The 16867-nt window shown below is 40.5% G+C and overlaps 1 protein-coding gene across 1 annotated transcript; it reads right to left on the bottom strand.

Moving 5' to 3' along the window:
• Positions 1–1078: 1078 nt before the first annotated feature.
• cdk4 (cyclin dependent kinase 4) lies at positions 1079–15470 on the bottom strand (the record flags this gene model as incomplete). The annotated part of the gene is made up of 8 exons (XM_083888294.1): positions 15254–15470; positions 6172–6406; positions 5808–5943; positions 5512–5679; positions 4680–4789; positions 3750–3800; positions 3509–3644; positions 1079–1180 (listed from the first exon to the last, which is right to left on the bottom strand). The coding sequence occupies exons 2-8, from the start codon at positions 6387–6389 to the stop codon at positions 1079–1081; spliced, it is 921 nt and encodes a 306-aa protein (XP_083744420.1). The 5' UTR covers positions 6390–6406; positions 15254–15470.
• Between the last annotated feature and the right edge of the window lie 1397 nt (positions 15471–16867).

Here is a 16867-nt window from a genome sequence, read left to right as displayed (position 1 = left end):
CTTTGTGTTTTTAGTCATGGACTGGCTTTACTGGTTCAATGTTACAGATCTGTCTCGACATAAACTATTCACTTCCTGTGTGCTCTCATAGGAAAATTGTTTGAATCGAACAGCCATGTGTTTATGTCGAAAAGTTACGTACTACAGCTTTAAAGGATAAACATTCTCTTGATGTTGTTGAAGACTCATGAAGACAAATTTGTTAGTATTCATTAGTTTTAGTGTTTCCTACAGAATGTTTCAGTCCATTTCATTCACCATCAAATCTCATTTATTCATTTGCATAATACCACACAAATTAAGTCTGAATGTGATTAAAACATTTATTTATTTTTTTAACCATAGTTACAGAGCTGGTTGATTTGAGCAACAAAATAAAAATGTTAAAACATAAAACGAGATCCAACCTTTCAGATGTCCGATACCGTAAACAACTTCATCGCAGCATTTAAGAGCAATACCAGTATTTCTGTCCCACACGAGTCCCTCATGTGTATTTCTGATCCGCTACATTACCATTTCTTGCATTTCTTCGTGATTTAAATACAGTTATGGATAATAATTTTCAGACTGATTCATTTCTGGCAGGAACACAGTGAATCAACAAATGACTGCATGTCTTTTCAGACTTTGTTCAGCCTGTAACAAGAAAAGTCAACATCTCTCGGCTTCCGTCTGTACAACACCGTACAAAAGTAACACAAGCGACATTTGAGAAGAGGCGGCAGACGAATGTGTTCACGAGTCTCTGCCGATGAGACTGACACAGAATCAAACATGAAAGACACTGGTACTGTCCTTGAGGACATGACATGTTAACATCATTAACTGCAACATTTACACGTTGGAAAACAAGTCGGTGATCTTTAAGTTCACTCCTCTTCTGCTTTTATCCCATTTTCTCAGGCTTGAATCCTATTTTTTTTTCTTTGAAGCAGAGGTAACAAAATAAGTTCTCAAAGCATAACCTAGATCTGAAACCTTAAAAGGCATGAAATTGAAATCCTGGATGTTTAGGCCGTACAGGTCTGAACGCGGGACACCGTTACCTCTCTCTGCACCGGTTCACTGTGTAACTTCATCTTTTTGTCAGAGTCAGTGTCTCCTCATCCTGGAAATATGGATGTTCTAGTGCATTCAGGGCAGATATCCTCTTGAACTGGTCAAAGGTGAGCATGTTCTGTGGAAGAAACCATTACGAGATGTTAGATCTGTGGCACTGTGAATTACTATCATTTACTCTCTGGTCGCTGCTTTGATGCTAGTGTTTCGTTCCTTTCTTAGTTCAGTTGAGCTCAGCAGCGATTGTGGCGGCCGGGAGCGGAACTGCCGCGTTCTATGAATCACTCGCGAAGTCGTTCATCGACGCCGTCACTCACTCGTGAATCTTAGGCAAACGACACCAGCCAACGTGCGCCGAGCGGGGAGAGAGTGACTAGTAAGAAGAACTGTGTCTGCCGTGCTGCTGTGGTTCTGACACACAGAGAGCTGGAGAACTGTGGCTGAGGACATGAATCTCGTCCACACTGTCACTCACTCTATGACCTGCGGCGCGAATGTACTGCACTTAGGGAGGTGAGTCACATAGCAGGGCACTGGGCTCCTGTTTAGCACTGAACGATTCGGCTAACAAATCTTTTGAACAAATCATTTTAATGAACTGATGAAGTGATTTAGTATACTCAAATGAACTGCCAATCCCATCACTATTTGATGCCTGTCCAGCAAATATGAAACTGCAGCAGGGTATAAGCACTTTATTTATGTCTTTAAATAAATGTACTCCACCACAACGCATCCAACTCATCTGACTATTTTTGTCTCTTTCTGTGTATTTCTCTCCCTCTGCTGTGACGCACATGTCCCACACCTATGCCACAAAGTCCTCACTGATTCATCATCCTTCATCATCAGTCACATCAACCACCTTTATCACCAGTGTCTAGACTTCAGGGATTTTCCTCGTCGCTCCTCAGAAGTACATGTCCTCAGCTTCAATCTCTCGCTCCCCTTGTGTTTGTTTTTAAAGACTTCTAATGATTCAACTTCAAGAAAAATTGATTTGAGCGACATTGAACGTGGTATGGTTGTTGGCAGCGTGTGGTGGGAAAAAAAATAAGTGTCAGTACTCAGGCGTGCATGTCTGTAGGTATTACTTAACCATTAAACACTAAATTATAAAAATATTATAAATAAAAGATACCCAGAGATGTTAGTGATGTTCACAACATCTATTTAAATATTTAGTTGATATTAAAAGAACTAAAAACTGGACTCGTGTTTCACATGTTGCCAACTTGTACATGATCTGCCTGTTAGGTATTGCTCTTGCTTAACAATAAAAACTAAAAACTCTAGACACTAAAAACAAACACAAGACTCTCCTGAGAATGGGTGAAACCTAATTAATTAGATAGCTAGATGAGCTAAACGGAGCACCGGCTTCTCGTCAGAAGTGCCAGGACACAAAGTGTAGGTACTCAAAATAGTCAAATTAAGAAGTGCCAGTACTGCATAGAGGACAGTGCCAGACAACCTCAAGCACTGATTGTTGGTGTTAGACGAGCCACTCTGAGTATTTCAGGAACTGCTGATCTAACGGGATTTTCATACACAACAGAGAATGGTTTTAAAAAGAGGAAAATATCCACTGAGCTGCAGTTCTCTGAAAGGAAATGTCTTTTTGGAAGTCAGAGGTCACAGGAGCCAGACGGCCAGACTGCTAAGAGATTATGGAAAAGGAACAGTAACTTAACTGCAGCAGGTGCCACACCTGCCAGTGAGTGCAGCTTATCTTAGAATACAGACTGCAGACAGGAGGAAGCAGCCTGGTTGTCTAAGGTAATAAAAAAAAACCTACTTACAACCACCTTTAAAGCTACTAAATTAAAACGTTATGTGTTGCTTGTTTGTGGCAGACTCATCCTTCTGTACCAGTTGCCAGGCAACGGCACAAATCCACAGTTACTGGTAGAAACATAGAAGTATAAAGACATGTACAGTCACAAAAATGAATTAATGCAACTCCTCAGCTACATTTGAACATTAAGACTTGTTTTGTTTGACGCCTAATTATTTCAGTAAACTACTGCCTGATGGATTATTATACATTTTTTTTTTTTTTTTTATAAAATTACATAATGCACAATAAAAAAAAAAACATGTTGCCTCACTGATTTAATTCCAGAAATGACTGAACATGTTTTATTACACAGTGAGTGAGTGGTAAAGGTATGCTATTCTGTCTAATTTGATCAGCACTGTGGAAAATAGCACAGAAATAATTATTTTCATGAAATAAAAATGCTGTTAAACATGATCTGTCCCCATTTGAACTGGTGGATACTTGGATATTGTCACATTTTCCAAAATGACACCAGTAAATTCTTGTGTGCAGAGTCTGTTCTGTCCTAATGTTACCTCTGCACACAGCTGAAAGAAACATGAAGACAAGACAGGATTTCATTAATTCTTAACAAAAAAAATAAAAAATAAAACCCAATCTTACCATCAATAGTTGAGCCCCCTGCTCATTTATCTCAGAAACAAATTCTTTAAGCGGTCGAGGCGTGACAGGGGGGAAGTTTTTTCTTGATAGCGTAACATCGGTCGGCCACTCGTCCTCAGGTGGCAAGCCAATAACTCTGAAATGACATGATTTATTCCAGTGAAACATGTTTAAGTATGACTCATTATTCACCAACACATCACCAGGTCAGGTAAAAGTGAATAAAGTATTAGTCACTCACTCAAAGATTTTCCCAAGTTGGTCCACTTCTGAATCTCCACAAAACAACGGTCTGAGCAAACAAAGCAATTATCATGAGACAACAACATCTTCACTGACCACTGTGACCACTCATCATGCAATGTGTCCTTTCTACCAGCAGATGGAGCTACTGTGTGTTATTACTGAGCTCCTCCTCAGGAAGCCCAATCACAAAATACTCACTGTAAAGTACAAAAAAAGACTTAAACAGAATAATCTTAACTTTGAGCTTCAGTTAACTGCTGCTATTTAGCTTTTTTTGATCCTGAAATCCTGATTTGATGCATTTAGAGATTAAATATGAACCTCCACAACCTAAACTCAGCAGAGCTATATTACTACTGTACCTAATATTAAAGCTCACATAGCGTTGTCCTGTTGCACATATATGTTAGTTATGGAGGTCTACTTACATACATTAACTTTTATGTTCAAAAACCTCCTAGTTGATGTAAACGAGCCGATAGAAATCCTCTTTTCTGACGTTGTTTCCCAGCCGCGATATTTCAGACTGAAGAGTCAGAAGACACTGTCGTCTCGTGAAACACCTCCACAACGGACGTTATTCTTCTTCTGCGGTTCAATGTACGCAACCGGATGTGCCCGGACTATTGCCCGGAGCAGGACGATCTGCAGTTCAGGAGAACCGGTGTTTACGTAACCGGACCGGGTTTTTTAAGAGATCTCGCTGAGCCAGAGATTACAATAAAACACATCGTTCTCAGCAGTGGCAGAACTGTTTGTTTTGAAACTTCAGGGCTTCTTAAACAAGGTAATGACGCAGATACACACTAAAAAACAGCGTTAATTGGAACTTTCGGTCTAGGTCCGCTTTAAAAAATACATCTTATTTTCTACTCCAACATCTGACTATAACAAGGTTGATCTCAATGTCGCGGTGCATACTCACTTGCGTCGGAACATCTCAGCAAAGATGCAGCCGGTGCTCCAGATATCTACAGGTGTGGCATAACTGGACTGGAGCAGAACCTCTGGAGGGCGGTACCAAAGTGTCACCACCTGGAAGACATCAAGATGCAACCCAACATCAACCAGAACCAGTTCTTTCGAATTCAAGGACCAAATGTGCTGCTAAAAATTGGAGTTCATCTTGTAAGAGATGCTTTGCCCATGGATCCAATTTGTTGATTTGCAGCACACTCTGCATATGGACAAGTGATTGTCCTTGGGTTCTTGGGCAAAGTCAGTCACATAATTTGCTCTATTCTGCTTAACGTTACTCGGTCAATGTTCTGTATGGAATCTCACATCAATGGCGGAGTGAGACAGTGTCCATAACACCGTTATTAAGTACGACTCCACACTTGTTCTGAGTAGGTAGTCTAGTCTACGTACATCAAGCAATGCAGGGCATGAAACAGCAGGTGGCGTTGTAACAAACAAGGCAGACATTTACTGAAAATATCAACTTGACTTTTCTCTTGCACAAAGTTCAATGAACCTTGTCTATTTGGTGGGATATTCAAAAACCTTCAAAGGTTTCAAGGACAGGTTTGTACAGGTTAGTGGTGTATTCACAAGCGGCAGATGGTCATATATTGATCGCTGAATTCATTCTCGTATTCATGTGCATATTAAGGGTGATAGAACAGTTATCTCAGCCAAATCTTCAATGGATAAAAGTTGCTTTGCATTTTGAATTGAATAATGAGTGTTATTTGGAAAATGATTTAAACACAACACAAAAACTACTACTACAGGAGCTGAGTTCATATTCTTACCACAGGAGTGAGAGCCATGTGGCAGCTGTAGATCCGGGCGAGTCCAAAGTCAGCCAGCTTCACCTGGCCCTGACTGGTTACGAGTATATTCTCTGGTTTCAGGTCTCTGTGCATCACACGGTTAGAGTGAAGGAATGCAAGACCACACAGCAACTGCCTCATCAGGTCCTGAACAAACACACACAAAACAACGCATTTCAACAGATTTAACTTAGAAATGTGTTATTATGCCTCAATGACAGAATACTTCACACTTTACATAACGTTTGTTTTTCCGTTCATACAATACTTCTTACTTTAATGCAGTCAGGAGATAATCCAGGAGCTGGAGCTCTCTCGAGATAGGTCTTGAGGTCTTGATCCACATGCTCAAAAACAAGAGTGACTTTTGTCTCTTGGTCTGATCTCTTTGTGGCACATACATCCATCAGCCTGTGTACAAAAAACACAAGCAGTTTTCAGACGTGTACTGCAGCTAATGCCCCAGAGAATTGGGCCTGGACATTCTTCGTTCACACAATGAAACACAGTAGGATATTATCGGGTCAAAACAGAGGGAGAATCTTTGGAGGATATTTTTGAACTATATTTTAGACCACAGTGACTAATGTGAGAGGAGTCCACACTGGACTGTAGACAACGCAAACTAAAAACACTTACCTGACGACGTTTGGGTGGTCAAACTGCTCCAGCCTCCTCAGCAGAGCCACCTCTCTGACTGTGGATGTGGGCATGCCATCTTGGTCTGTCTGGACACGCACACTTTTCAGAGCAACAAACTGCCCACTCTCCATGTCTCGGGCCTTGTAAACTGTCCCATAAGCACCTCCTCCGATCTCTGCCACACGCTCATACTGGATACCCGTGGCTTGGGCCATCGTGACCTTCAAACAGACTGACACAGACAGAAACACAACACATAATAAAGCACATGCACAAACTCGAAATTCATATAAAACAACGAGACATGATCTGAATTCACTGACACCACTCAGCTTTGATGAGGTGTTTGACTGTAAATGAACTGGGACATTATATCCTGATGTTATACACAACACAATATGATGTGGATGATGTTTCTACAGATGCATCGCCTCTGCCAATGACCAGGGGTGGAATCACAGGGTAACTCAAGATGAGATACGCGATACATGGTCATAAAATACGCGAAACAAGACTGAACATTTATTCACGACATAGACAACAAAGTGCATATTGAACGTGGATGGAGCATCTCTTAACGTGGCTTTCTCCACCATTATCCACCAATATATAGATATTTTAGAATTAGACATTTTTGCACACACACCAGTTCGTGCATTTGTCCTCTGCATTTAACCGATCCCGACACAAAAGCCTGACCCAGGAGCTGTGGACAGCACTTGCTCAGGGGCCCACTTCAGCCCTTCGTCCATCCCACCATTGAAGCAGCAACCTTCCGATTACGAGTCTAATTCCTATTCCTCTTGGTCATGGGCCGCCCTGGTGTATCGATTATCGTATTGCATCCTCGCCACGAGGAGCTATCAAGTAGTGACGCCCAACGAGTGAAACTGGCAGGGACCGTTTACATTAGTGTCTTAATTTGTCAATTAAAATATCAACACATAAATGCAAGATGCATATAAATATCTGGCAAATGAATAATACCAAAGCTCACAGATTTCACATTAATCACAACCTTCTAATATAACAGAGCTTTTTTTTCCATTCCTGTTACCTTTACCTTATCTTCCTTTTGTTTGGTTAACGTCTCTTTGGTTATCTGTTGTTTTTGTGTCAGTGATTTATGTTTGCAGACGGTTTTGAATACAATATAAGATTGATTTCTTTGGAGGTTGTACATTATAATCAGCCCGAGTCTGCTGATGTCACACGAGCAGCTCTGGCACATTGTGTTTTGTCAGAGAAGAGCTTTGACCTTATGCTAATACAGTCACAATGACGATACAAAGACACTGATGTCCACGTTTGCAATTTTAGCACATTAGAATGTTAACATTTGATAAGAAGTGATGAATGCGAGGCAGATTTCGAGACTGGTGGAAATGTCATTGGTTTAGCAGGTATTGTAATGAAATCGATGCGAACTCTTGGCTGTGAGACAAACTGGTGGATTCTCTGCTATAAAGACAGAACTGACCTGAGGCTGAGCTGAACACTCTGCAGCAGAAGATCAAATCATTGTCTCTTTTCTCTCCAAATAGCTCACATTCAAAATTAATGAACACTTCATTCTTGTGCTTGAAAACCCATTTCTGAACAAGTATTAGGTCTATTTTTGGTCAGGCTGCCAAGCAGCCGGCAGTCTGCTGAAGACAGAAGACACTTTCATATCCACTCATCATGAGGACTGACTGTGGAACTCTATTTTTACGGCTGTTTTCTGATTCCATCCTTTGTTTAAAGTAGACATATTAAACCCCATTTCTACAAGTTAACCTAGTTCCCTGGTGTCCTAATGAACATTTCTGTGTCATGCTTTGGTCAAAATACCTTAAGAATGAAGCACTGCCAGTCACCCTGCCAGAACAGCCCTGTTCAGAATGCTTGGTTTTGAGTGCCTGTCTCTATATATGCAAATGAGACACAGGAAACTATGTCAGCGTCACTGAGGCTCCGGCAGCTAACAGCAGTTAGCGTTTGGAAAAGTGATCATTTGCAGGCTCTAGCAGGCACATTGCCATCATATATAAAATGTATCCACTGGACAGATAAATCCTCTGAGGGTGGAAGAACTCTGTGCTGCACTGTGGAGCCAAGAATAGTACAATTTGCATACTTCATCTCTATTGCCCTCGTCTGCACTCTCATATTTTTTAGGGACAAAGCCGAGCTCTGAGAGACAACAATTCCAGTATTACAACAATTAAACAGTTGAGTTTGCATAATATGCACTTTAAATCCATTAAAGTTGACTCGCTACAGCGAATGATCGACATACAGCATTTGATTTGGCAGATATTTTTATCCCGGATGCCCTTCCTGACACAACCCTTACCCCTTTATCCGGGCTGTCACTACACTGGACGTACATTTTAGAGTGCCATTAACAATTGGGGTTGGGTACCTTCAGGGTTAACCTAACCCTTGCAGGGACTCGATTACCGCCAACCCCCTGATTACAACCCAAATTCCTGTTCCACTTGGCCATGGACTGCCCTAAAACAATCTCTCTCCTCTCTAAAATAGAAAACCAGAGCCATTTCTCTGTGCAATTTTATTTCTTAAAACAAATGTCATGCAGTATAGCTATGGCTGCTAGTTTTCAGCACAGCTATTAATGGAGGAAGCAGAGTTACAGCGAGATGCAGCTCAACAACCCGGTGGATCATGTGCCAAGAGCTGACTCTGCTTCTGTGCTACAGGCACATTTTGAGGTGACAAAAATACAGTTCCAGCATCACAGGAGTGGGTACATAAATAAAACCTTCCAACAGAGTTTTATTATTATTATTATTATTATTATACTGTATGTTAGTTTTATTGTAGGGCTGGCCAATAATAATTATTGCAAACTGTTCATGAACTAAAGAAGCTCTACAAGTACTGTTTCGTATAAACAAAACAACTAACGTTAATTCGGGATCAAATATCAAGAATTTATTTATTAATATTGACTGATTTGAACATTATCGCAATACTTCGAGCTTCCTTTTTTGGCCATATTCCCCAGCCCTACTAATTTTTCATATGTCCAGTATGAACAGGAACATAAAAGAAGATACAATTCAGTATATTATGATTGTACTGGAAGCAGAAGTCAGCTGTGATTTCAACTGAGCACACAGCATTTTATAGTTAGTTACACTGCCCTCTAAAGTAAAGTGAAGCCTCAAAAGTGGCCTCCAGGTATGCTGATGCCAAGTACTGAAATATGCAACTTAATTTAATCTTATCCATAACAGAAGTGTTATGGCTGCTGCTGTTGAATACATAGAGCTGCAAAATCAAGAACCAAGTGCCGTTCATTCATTCATTGTGTAGACTGTGCGTACTTTATCCTTCACATGAGGGTCGTAATTGGACATCGGTGTACGTGTGAGAGTGGATGGTTGTTTTTCTCTATGTGTGTCCCTGTGATGGACTGGCAAACAGTCCAGGACGTGACCCCGCCTATCGCCCTGTGTCAGATGAGATTGGCACAGCTACCCCTGTGACCCTCATGTTGAGGATAAAGCGGTAAAAGATGAGCGTCGTGGGAGCCAGAGCCAGTCACAGCCAAAAGGTGGGGCACACTCTGGACAGGTCGCCAGTCCATCAGAGCAAGCATACAGTATATAAACAAACAGTTTATATTATCTGCTACTTTATAGTGTTTATATGTGTATTTAGATCTGTATATAAAAGCACTTTGTATGTAAACTGCTGTTTGTAAAGATGCTATACAAATAAGCTTTTATTATTATTATTATTATTATTATTATAATAAGGAACACATATTCACCATTAACTAGTTGCTTACTAATTACTTAGTAGCATACTAAGCCTTTATTAATAAATATAAAGCACTTATTACACCTCATTTAGGAAAAATCTTAATTCATGTCGTAATACAGGTAGAATAAAATTATGTAGAATAAGGTGTTAATACGTGCTTAATAATCACTAATAAAGGGCTAGTATGCTACTTATATATGTTAGTAAGCACCAAGTTAACGGTGAATGTGTTCCTTAATATAAAGTCTTACCAAACAAACAACTATTCACACCGACTGCATGTTTTTGGACGCATAGAAACTCCACGCAGAAAGGTATATACCCAACAAAGGATTTTTTTCCAGTCACCACAGAAGCATACTCAGCCACTCATCTGACACAGCTTTTGTCAGATAGCTCCTCCCTTTCCTCTGACCACTACACAAACTCCACTGTCCTCTGTCTCTTGCCAGGAATCATCAATCTCCTTCCTTCCTTTTGTTTGGATCTCTTTCTGTCAGACCTGTTTGGTTCACTTAATCCAGATGAAGAGCAGCCTGTTCAGCCTGTTCTGCATCACTTCCTAAGTCCTTACTGGAAAATTACATCATTTATGAGCAATTTTTGCAATGTTGTAAATCTTAAAATGATATCCATATTTCACTTAAAAGGGATGAGCCGATGCCAATATGGGCCCAAACCACTGGATCAGATATGAAGAAACAGGGGTGGGAATCACAGGGTACCTCACGAGATAAGACACATGATACATGGTCCACGATACCAATATCACAATACTATCGTGTGATTATCAATATATTGCAAGACAACCATACAGTGAGAATTCATATGTCTAACTGAAGAAAACAAAAAGTTACAAAGTCCAGGATTTCTCCATCCTCACAGCATAGATAAAAAGGTGCAGTAAGTCCATGTATTGAATGAGCATGGAGCATCTATTAATGTAGCCAGGTAACTTCCACCCAAGTTACTTTAGAGCGCCTTAATTTATTAATTACAATATCATACAATATTTGCCCTGGTGTATCGTTTATCTTATTGGAGGAAGAATGATGATACATAAAATGATACAGAAAAATCCATATTTTCCCTCATACTCCCCAAACCCAAATATTCAACATCTCCTTGATGCATTTCATCCTTTAACAGCAGCCACTGCAGCATAAATAATCAGTAGCACTTACTTAACCCATCAGTGCTTTTAATATTGTTGAAGTATTTGCAGCTTTAATCTCTGACTTTGCTATAAACACTGTCAAAATGTGTGAGATAAAATAGATAAATGCAGAGTCACTGTTGAATGTGGTGATAAACATACCTCCCAGGTCTGATTTCATTCAGATGACTTGTTAAATTATATTTACAAGCACATTAGTGAGTTAAAGCAAGATTTAAAACCCAGCAAACACATTTATATACTGTGTATTAGTGTGTAATCAGTTGCATCAATACATCAGTCTTATTAACTGGCATAAAGCTCAAACATCCTGTATAGAGCTGTTTGAATAACGCTGCCAAACCACAAATATTAAAGATTATAATAAAACGGCTATTAGAAAAAGGAAGTTATGTCATGTTATTTCATGTTGAACATATCCCATTTCCTGCTCTTATACAAAGACTGTTGAGTCAGCGTCTGCTGACAAGAATCTACTTGCATTCATGAGAAGGAATACAAAAAAAATGAAATTTCCTGCCAACAAATTCATGTGAAAACTGAGCTGTGAAAAATGGGACTCCTACAAATGAAGATATAACTTAAAAAACACTTAAATGTTACATTTTTATTCAACTTCATATTACACGTCCAGAAGGCGCTTTCCAACATCTAGAGGCAACCTATCTATTATAACCGCAAATAAGTATTTACATTCAACATAGAATAAAGACATATCTGACTTTTATTTCTCTTTATAGTTCTGGCAGTATGAATCAAAGTTAAGCATTTTATTTTTTATCATTTGAGTGACCTGTATTATACAAGTTACAGGGGAAAACATTACATGTTTTGTGATCAGGTGTTATAATCTGAGCAGTGGCGATAACAGGGTGCAGAACTGCATTTCCCCAGTCTCTTTAGTTCTATTTATCATAAATTATACTATGTACGTTTGCCAGATTTAGTCTGTCCCTTAAAAGTGGAGCCGCCGACTATTGTCAGACGTTCACCATCAGCATCTCATTGTGGGAAAGCAGCATTCTTCTGCAGGTTGTGTGGCAACTGTTGTGGGAGGCAGCAACAGCCACAAAGGGCAACAGATTCTGACAAATACGGAAACAGTTGCGCACAGGAAGGAGGGGGAGCTGTGAAATATCCAGGCCTTTACTGCTAAATGTCAAACTGATGAAAGCTCCATTTATTTATTTCCTTTAAAGGTCACAGAGTGGTCCTGTTGCACATATATGGAGGTCTACTTACATACATTAACTTGTTTTTATGGTCAAAAACCTCCTTGTTGCTGTAAACGAGCCGATAGAAATCCTCTTTTCTGACACTGTTCCCCAGCCGCGATATTTCACACTCAACTCTCACCCAGGCTTCCCAACTGTCTTGTGATTGGCCAATACCCGGAAGTGACATATTCAGCACACCCGCTCTCAGAAGCACAGCTCCCCCCTCTGGAACGGTGGATGCACTGCTACTCATTATCAAAACATTGTTTTAACAATGTTTAAAAATAGCTTCATCACGACTCCCCGCCGCAGTCCCTTTTATGACTTTGACCTGGAGTCAGACCCAGAGTGAGAAGACACTGTCGATCGTGAAACACCTCCACAACAAACGTTATTCTTCTTCTGCGGTTCAATGTACGCAACCGGATGTGCCCGGACTAGTGCCCGGAGCAGGATGATCTTCTGTTCCTGAGAACCGCTGTTTACGTAACCAGATCAGAGATCTCGCTGAGCCCGAGATTACAATAAAACACATCGTTCTCAGCAATGGCTGAACTGTTTGTTTAGAAACTTCAGGGCTACGTAAACAAGGTAATGACGCAGATACACACTAAAAAACAGCGTTAATTGAAACTTCCGGCCTAGGTCCGCTTTAAATGCTATTTCAGCTCACACTGGGGTTTAAAAGGCAGATATTATTAAAGCTTTATAGTTTGAAATATTTTAACATACAATTAATTATTTCCAATATCGTGTTATCAATATTGACCACAAACTAAGCCCAAATATTTCTAAAATGAATATCCTCGATTATATCCTGGATTTCAAACTAGGCCAAATCTGAGTTTAACAACAATCTGAATAAAAATGAGAAAATGAGAGTATTCCAGTAGAGAGAGAGGTTGTTCAAAGTCCCTCACTGACTCACAGTGACTGACCAGGCATGTTGTGGTCCTCTGCTGCTGCAGGAAGTGGTCAGGCCGTGCATGACTGGTCACCCTGAAAACATCTCTTCTCTCTTTCCTCCCAGCCTCACAGCAAAGGGGCAGCTTTTACCACAACTTGGGAAGGAACAACATTCTCCATTCAAAGAGCACTCACAATAAGTTAATGGTCCATTATTGGAAAGAAGCGAACAACATTCTGTTGACAGTGTTCTAGAGACATTTTATGGCTTTTTAAAGCGTATTTTTACAATCATCGCATTGGAAGAAGCCATGAGACAATATGAAAAAGTCCTGCCAGGATTATCCTGGGGACTTAAATTCACAATATTATCATAATTGTAATAAAGACTAGAATATTTTATTATTTTAGATTCATAAAAACTCATGCAAAACTATCAGACCATACTGAGGGAGCATTAAGTAAACAGCAGCAGTGCAGGATGGGCGGAGCCAAGAAGCCTTTAGACAACAGAACTAATGAATGACCAGTTGTTTTTTTGTTTTGCTTTTTGCTTTGCTAACCCTAATGCTGCTGTTGGTTGTGTCTGTCCTGGTATAAAACAAACCACTTCCTGTGTGTCTGCTCTTAAATAAACAATCCCTGCCAAATTTTACTCTCCGGCGTGACTACTTCATGTCTCCTCGTGGCACAGTTCATGAGGCTTTGGAAACTTTGGGCAGAAGTTACCTTGATGAAGAAGAGGGAGTTGACAGCGGGATAATGGTGGTGAAAACTATGTAGAATAGAGAAATCCTGCACTTTTAACTTTTCACAGACATTTTGTTTGCTTCAGTTAGACAGATATCGTGATGCATCGCTATAGGAATGTCTTGCAATATATTATCACAGAATTGTATTGTGATATGATTGATATCGTGGACCATGTATCCTGTTGTATTGTGAGGTACCCTGTGATCAACACCCCTTTAAATAAGATACTTATAAATCATTAAAGGTGCCATATGTAAGAATGGGGCCAAAAACTGTTACTACATTCAAATTCAAAATACCAAGGTCTTTTAGGTTTTGTTTTCTGACGTAACTGGCAAGCTGTAGTTGCTCGGCCGCTGAGACTCTACTGACTGCAATGATTAGTAGACAGTGGTAGGTGGCTTCACATGCCAAAATATGATTTGCAGTCTGCAAAAGATTTTTTTTAATGCAAATATTCTGGCTGTACTGTTGTTGTTGGTGAGTTCAGTTTGTTATATGAACATTATTCCCGAGTCTCTGTGACATATTAGGAGGATTTTATGGCCAGTTGCTTTAGATTTATTACATAATGCACCTTTAAATCCTGAAATTGGAATAATTGGAAAGGCACTAGAACTGTGCGTTGACAAGCATTTTCCAATCACTTCTGTGAAATACAGATAATTTATAAGCAATAAACAACAACAAAAACTTCACCACAATCAACTTCTAGAGTGTTTTTATTCGTGATATTATTGTAATGTCAGGTCCCTGTCATGAAGTGACACTGGGTTCGTTAACCTGTAACAGCAGCTGTTGATGTTCAGCAGAGTCTGTCAGTTATTGATTATGAGAGAAACAAGGCGCACTTTTCATTCAATTATCTGTGTGACAGGACGCTGAGGACCAGTGGGCGGAGGCAGATGAGGAGGACAGACGGGAAGAAGATCAATGTCCCGGACACGTGGTGGTGGAGGAGGAGGTGGAGGTGCAGCAGCTGCTCCTCCACAGCCTTGTGTTCATTAAACTGACAACAAAGTGCAGCAGCAACAGGCCACACGGACTTTTCCCCCTCCTCACTAACATGTACACTGACGTGGCGGAGGGAAACACACTGAGAGAGAGAGAGAGAGCAGCGGCGGAGGAGGAGACACATCACCGCCTCGAACTTTAGTTCTTCTCCATGTTGAGCCATAAAACATATTCATCAAAAGTATCTCACACAGTCACACACATGAGTCAGCCTCATGTACGAGGCAGGACTTACCTCGCCTGTTCCCTCCGAGTGTAGCAGGTCTGAGCTACTTCAGCTCTCAGATGAGCAGGTCATGCTCTTTACTGTGCCACGTATAACTCCACTCCCACGGACACACGCTTCACTGGTGGCGGCTCTCGTGTTCACGCCGGGGTGCAGGTCCTAGCAGTTGTTTTTTTCTAATGTGGAGATAAGAGACAGTAGTAAACAGTAAGACTCAGGCCTTCGCTTGACTTTATTCCTCCTCCTCCTCCAGCCCTGCTGCTGCTGCTCACTTCTCAGGACTGTCGCTTCCTGTTGCTTCTGAGGCGGAGCTAAACCCATCAGAAGCGCGCGCGCGCTCTTTCTGTGTGCTATAAAACCTTGGTACAGTCCGCGGCCTACAAAGTTTGCAGAGTCTGCAGAGGCGATCCTAGACTCTGGGGGGCACAGGCAAAGAAGCTAATTGGGAGTAATAATTAAATATACAATTACTTCAAATATGATTTGGTGAATTCCAATTCCTTGCTTAACCCTCAATCTTAAAAATGTGCGCTCCCTCTAATGCAAGTGCTGTCCCGATTCTCAGAAAAATTAAGTTGAGGTTAGCCTCAACTTAATTTTTAAGTTGAGGATATATAGGATATTGAGATATTCCGAGACCACCCTTGGGAGCAAGGGCTACCCAGAATGCATTGAGTGTTTTCTCATAACAAAGATGGCGTCGAAAGCAACGAAACGAGTACGCTACAAATTAAGAATTTTCTTTGTTAATAGAGATATAAAAATTATGAAAACCATTGTGTTATCTTAGTTTAGGCCCATATTATGGATTACTGACGTCATTGTTGCGTAACATTTATTTTTATTTTACGATCTTTTGTCAATAGCCGGCCGGTGCAGGCAAGCGATCGTTTGCTATTGTTTACTTTTCAATAAGCCGTGGTGTGCGGTAACTGTCAGCTGAATATGTCCGTGGTTGTGGTATTTGTATGAGTATCATCTTATAACTAACTGACAACCTAATAACTTGACTGACAAACGGATCGTAATAAATAATCGTGACGTAAATGTGTTCTTCTTCTTCTTTTTTGGAGTTGACAGACTGGACGCAGCTTTCGCGTTATTCTGCCCCCTACAGTCTGAAGACGTATCTGCATTTAAGGGGTGTCCCATTTCTAAGTGAAAAAATAACCCTCAACACTTGGTTTTGAGGGCCAGTTAAGATTAAGGGTTGAGCTTGAGGGTTAAGATTGAGGGTTAAGATAGGAATTGGAATTGGCCCTTGTTATAAATTTGGTCCTCTGTTTTTCTGTCAGTGATTGACAGACAGACAGACACTATCCACTTCTTACTCCTCTTCATCAGGATTCAATATCAGGTGAATCAGTAAAGCCACTCACAGGTCAGACAAGGTACTGGCTTATGTTGATGTATTGAATGACCCTGTCAGGCCAACACTTCTTATTTCACTCTAGCAGGCTTCAATAGTGAGGGGCTCTATACTGTCACTCACAGGTCAGTCTAGAACAGTGGTGAATGCTGCATTCACAACCAGTGATGGGAATAACGGCGTTACGGAGTTTTTTCAGTAAGGCGTAATCTAATTGATTACTCTTCTCATTATTGTAACGCCGTTACCGTTAT

The sequence above is a fragment of the Microchirus variegatus genome (genome assembly GCF_963457635.1).
Source record: "Microchirus variegatus genome assembly, chromosome: 4".
NCBI classification, from domain to species: Eukaryota; Metazoa; Chordata; class Actinopteri; order Pleuronectiformes; family Soleidae; genus Microchirus; species Microchirus variegatus.
This window is presented reverse-complemented; position numbering and strand designations above follow the sequence as displayed.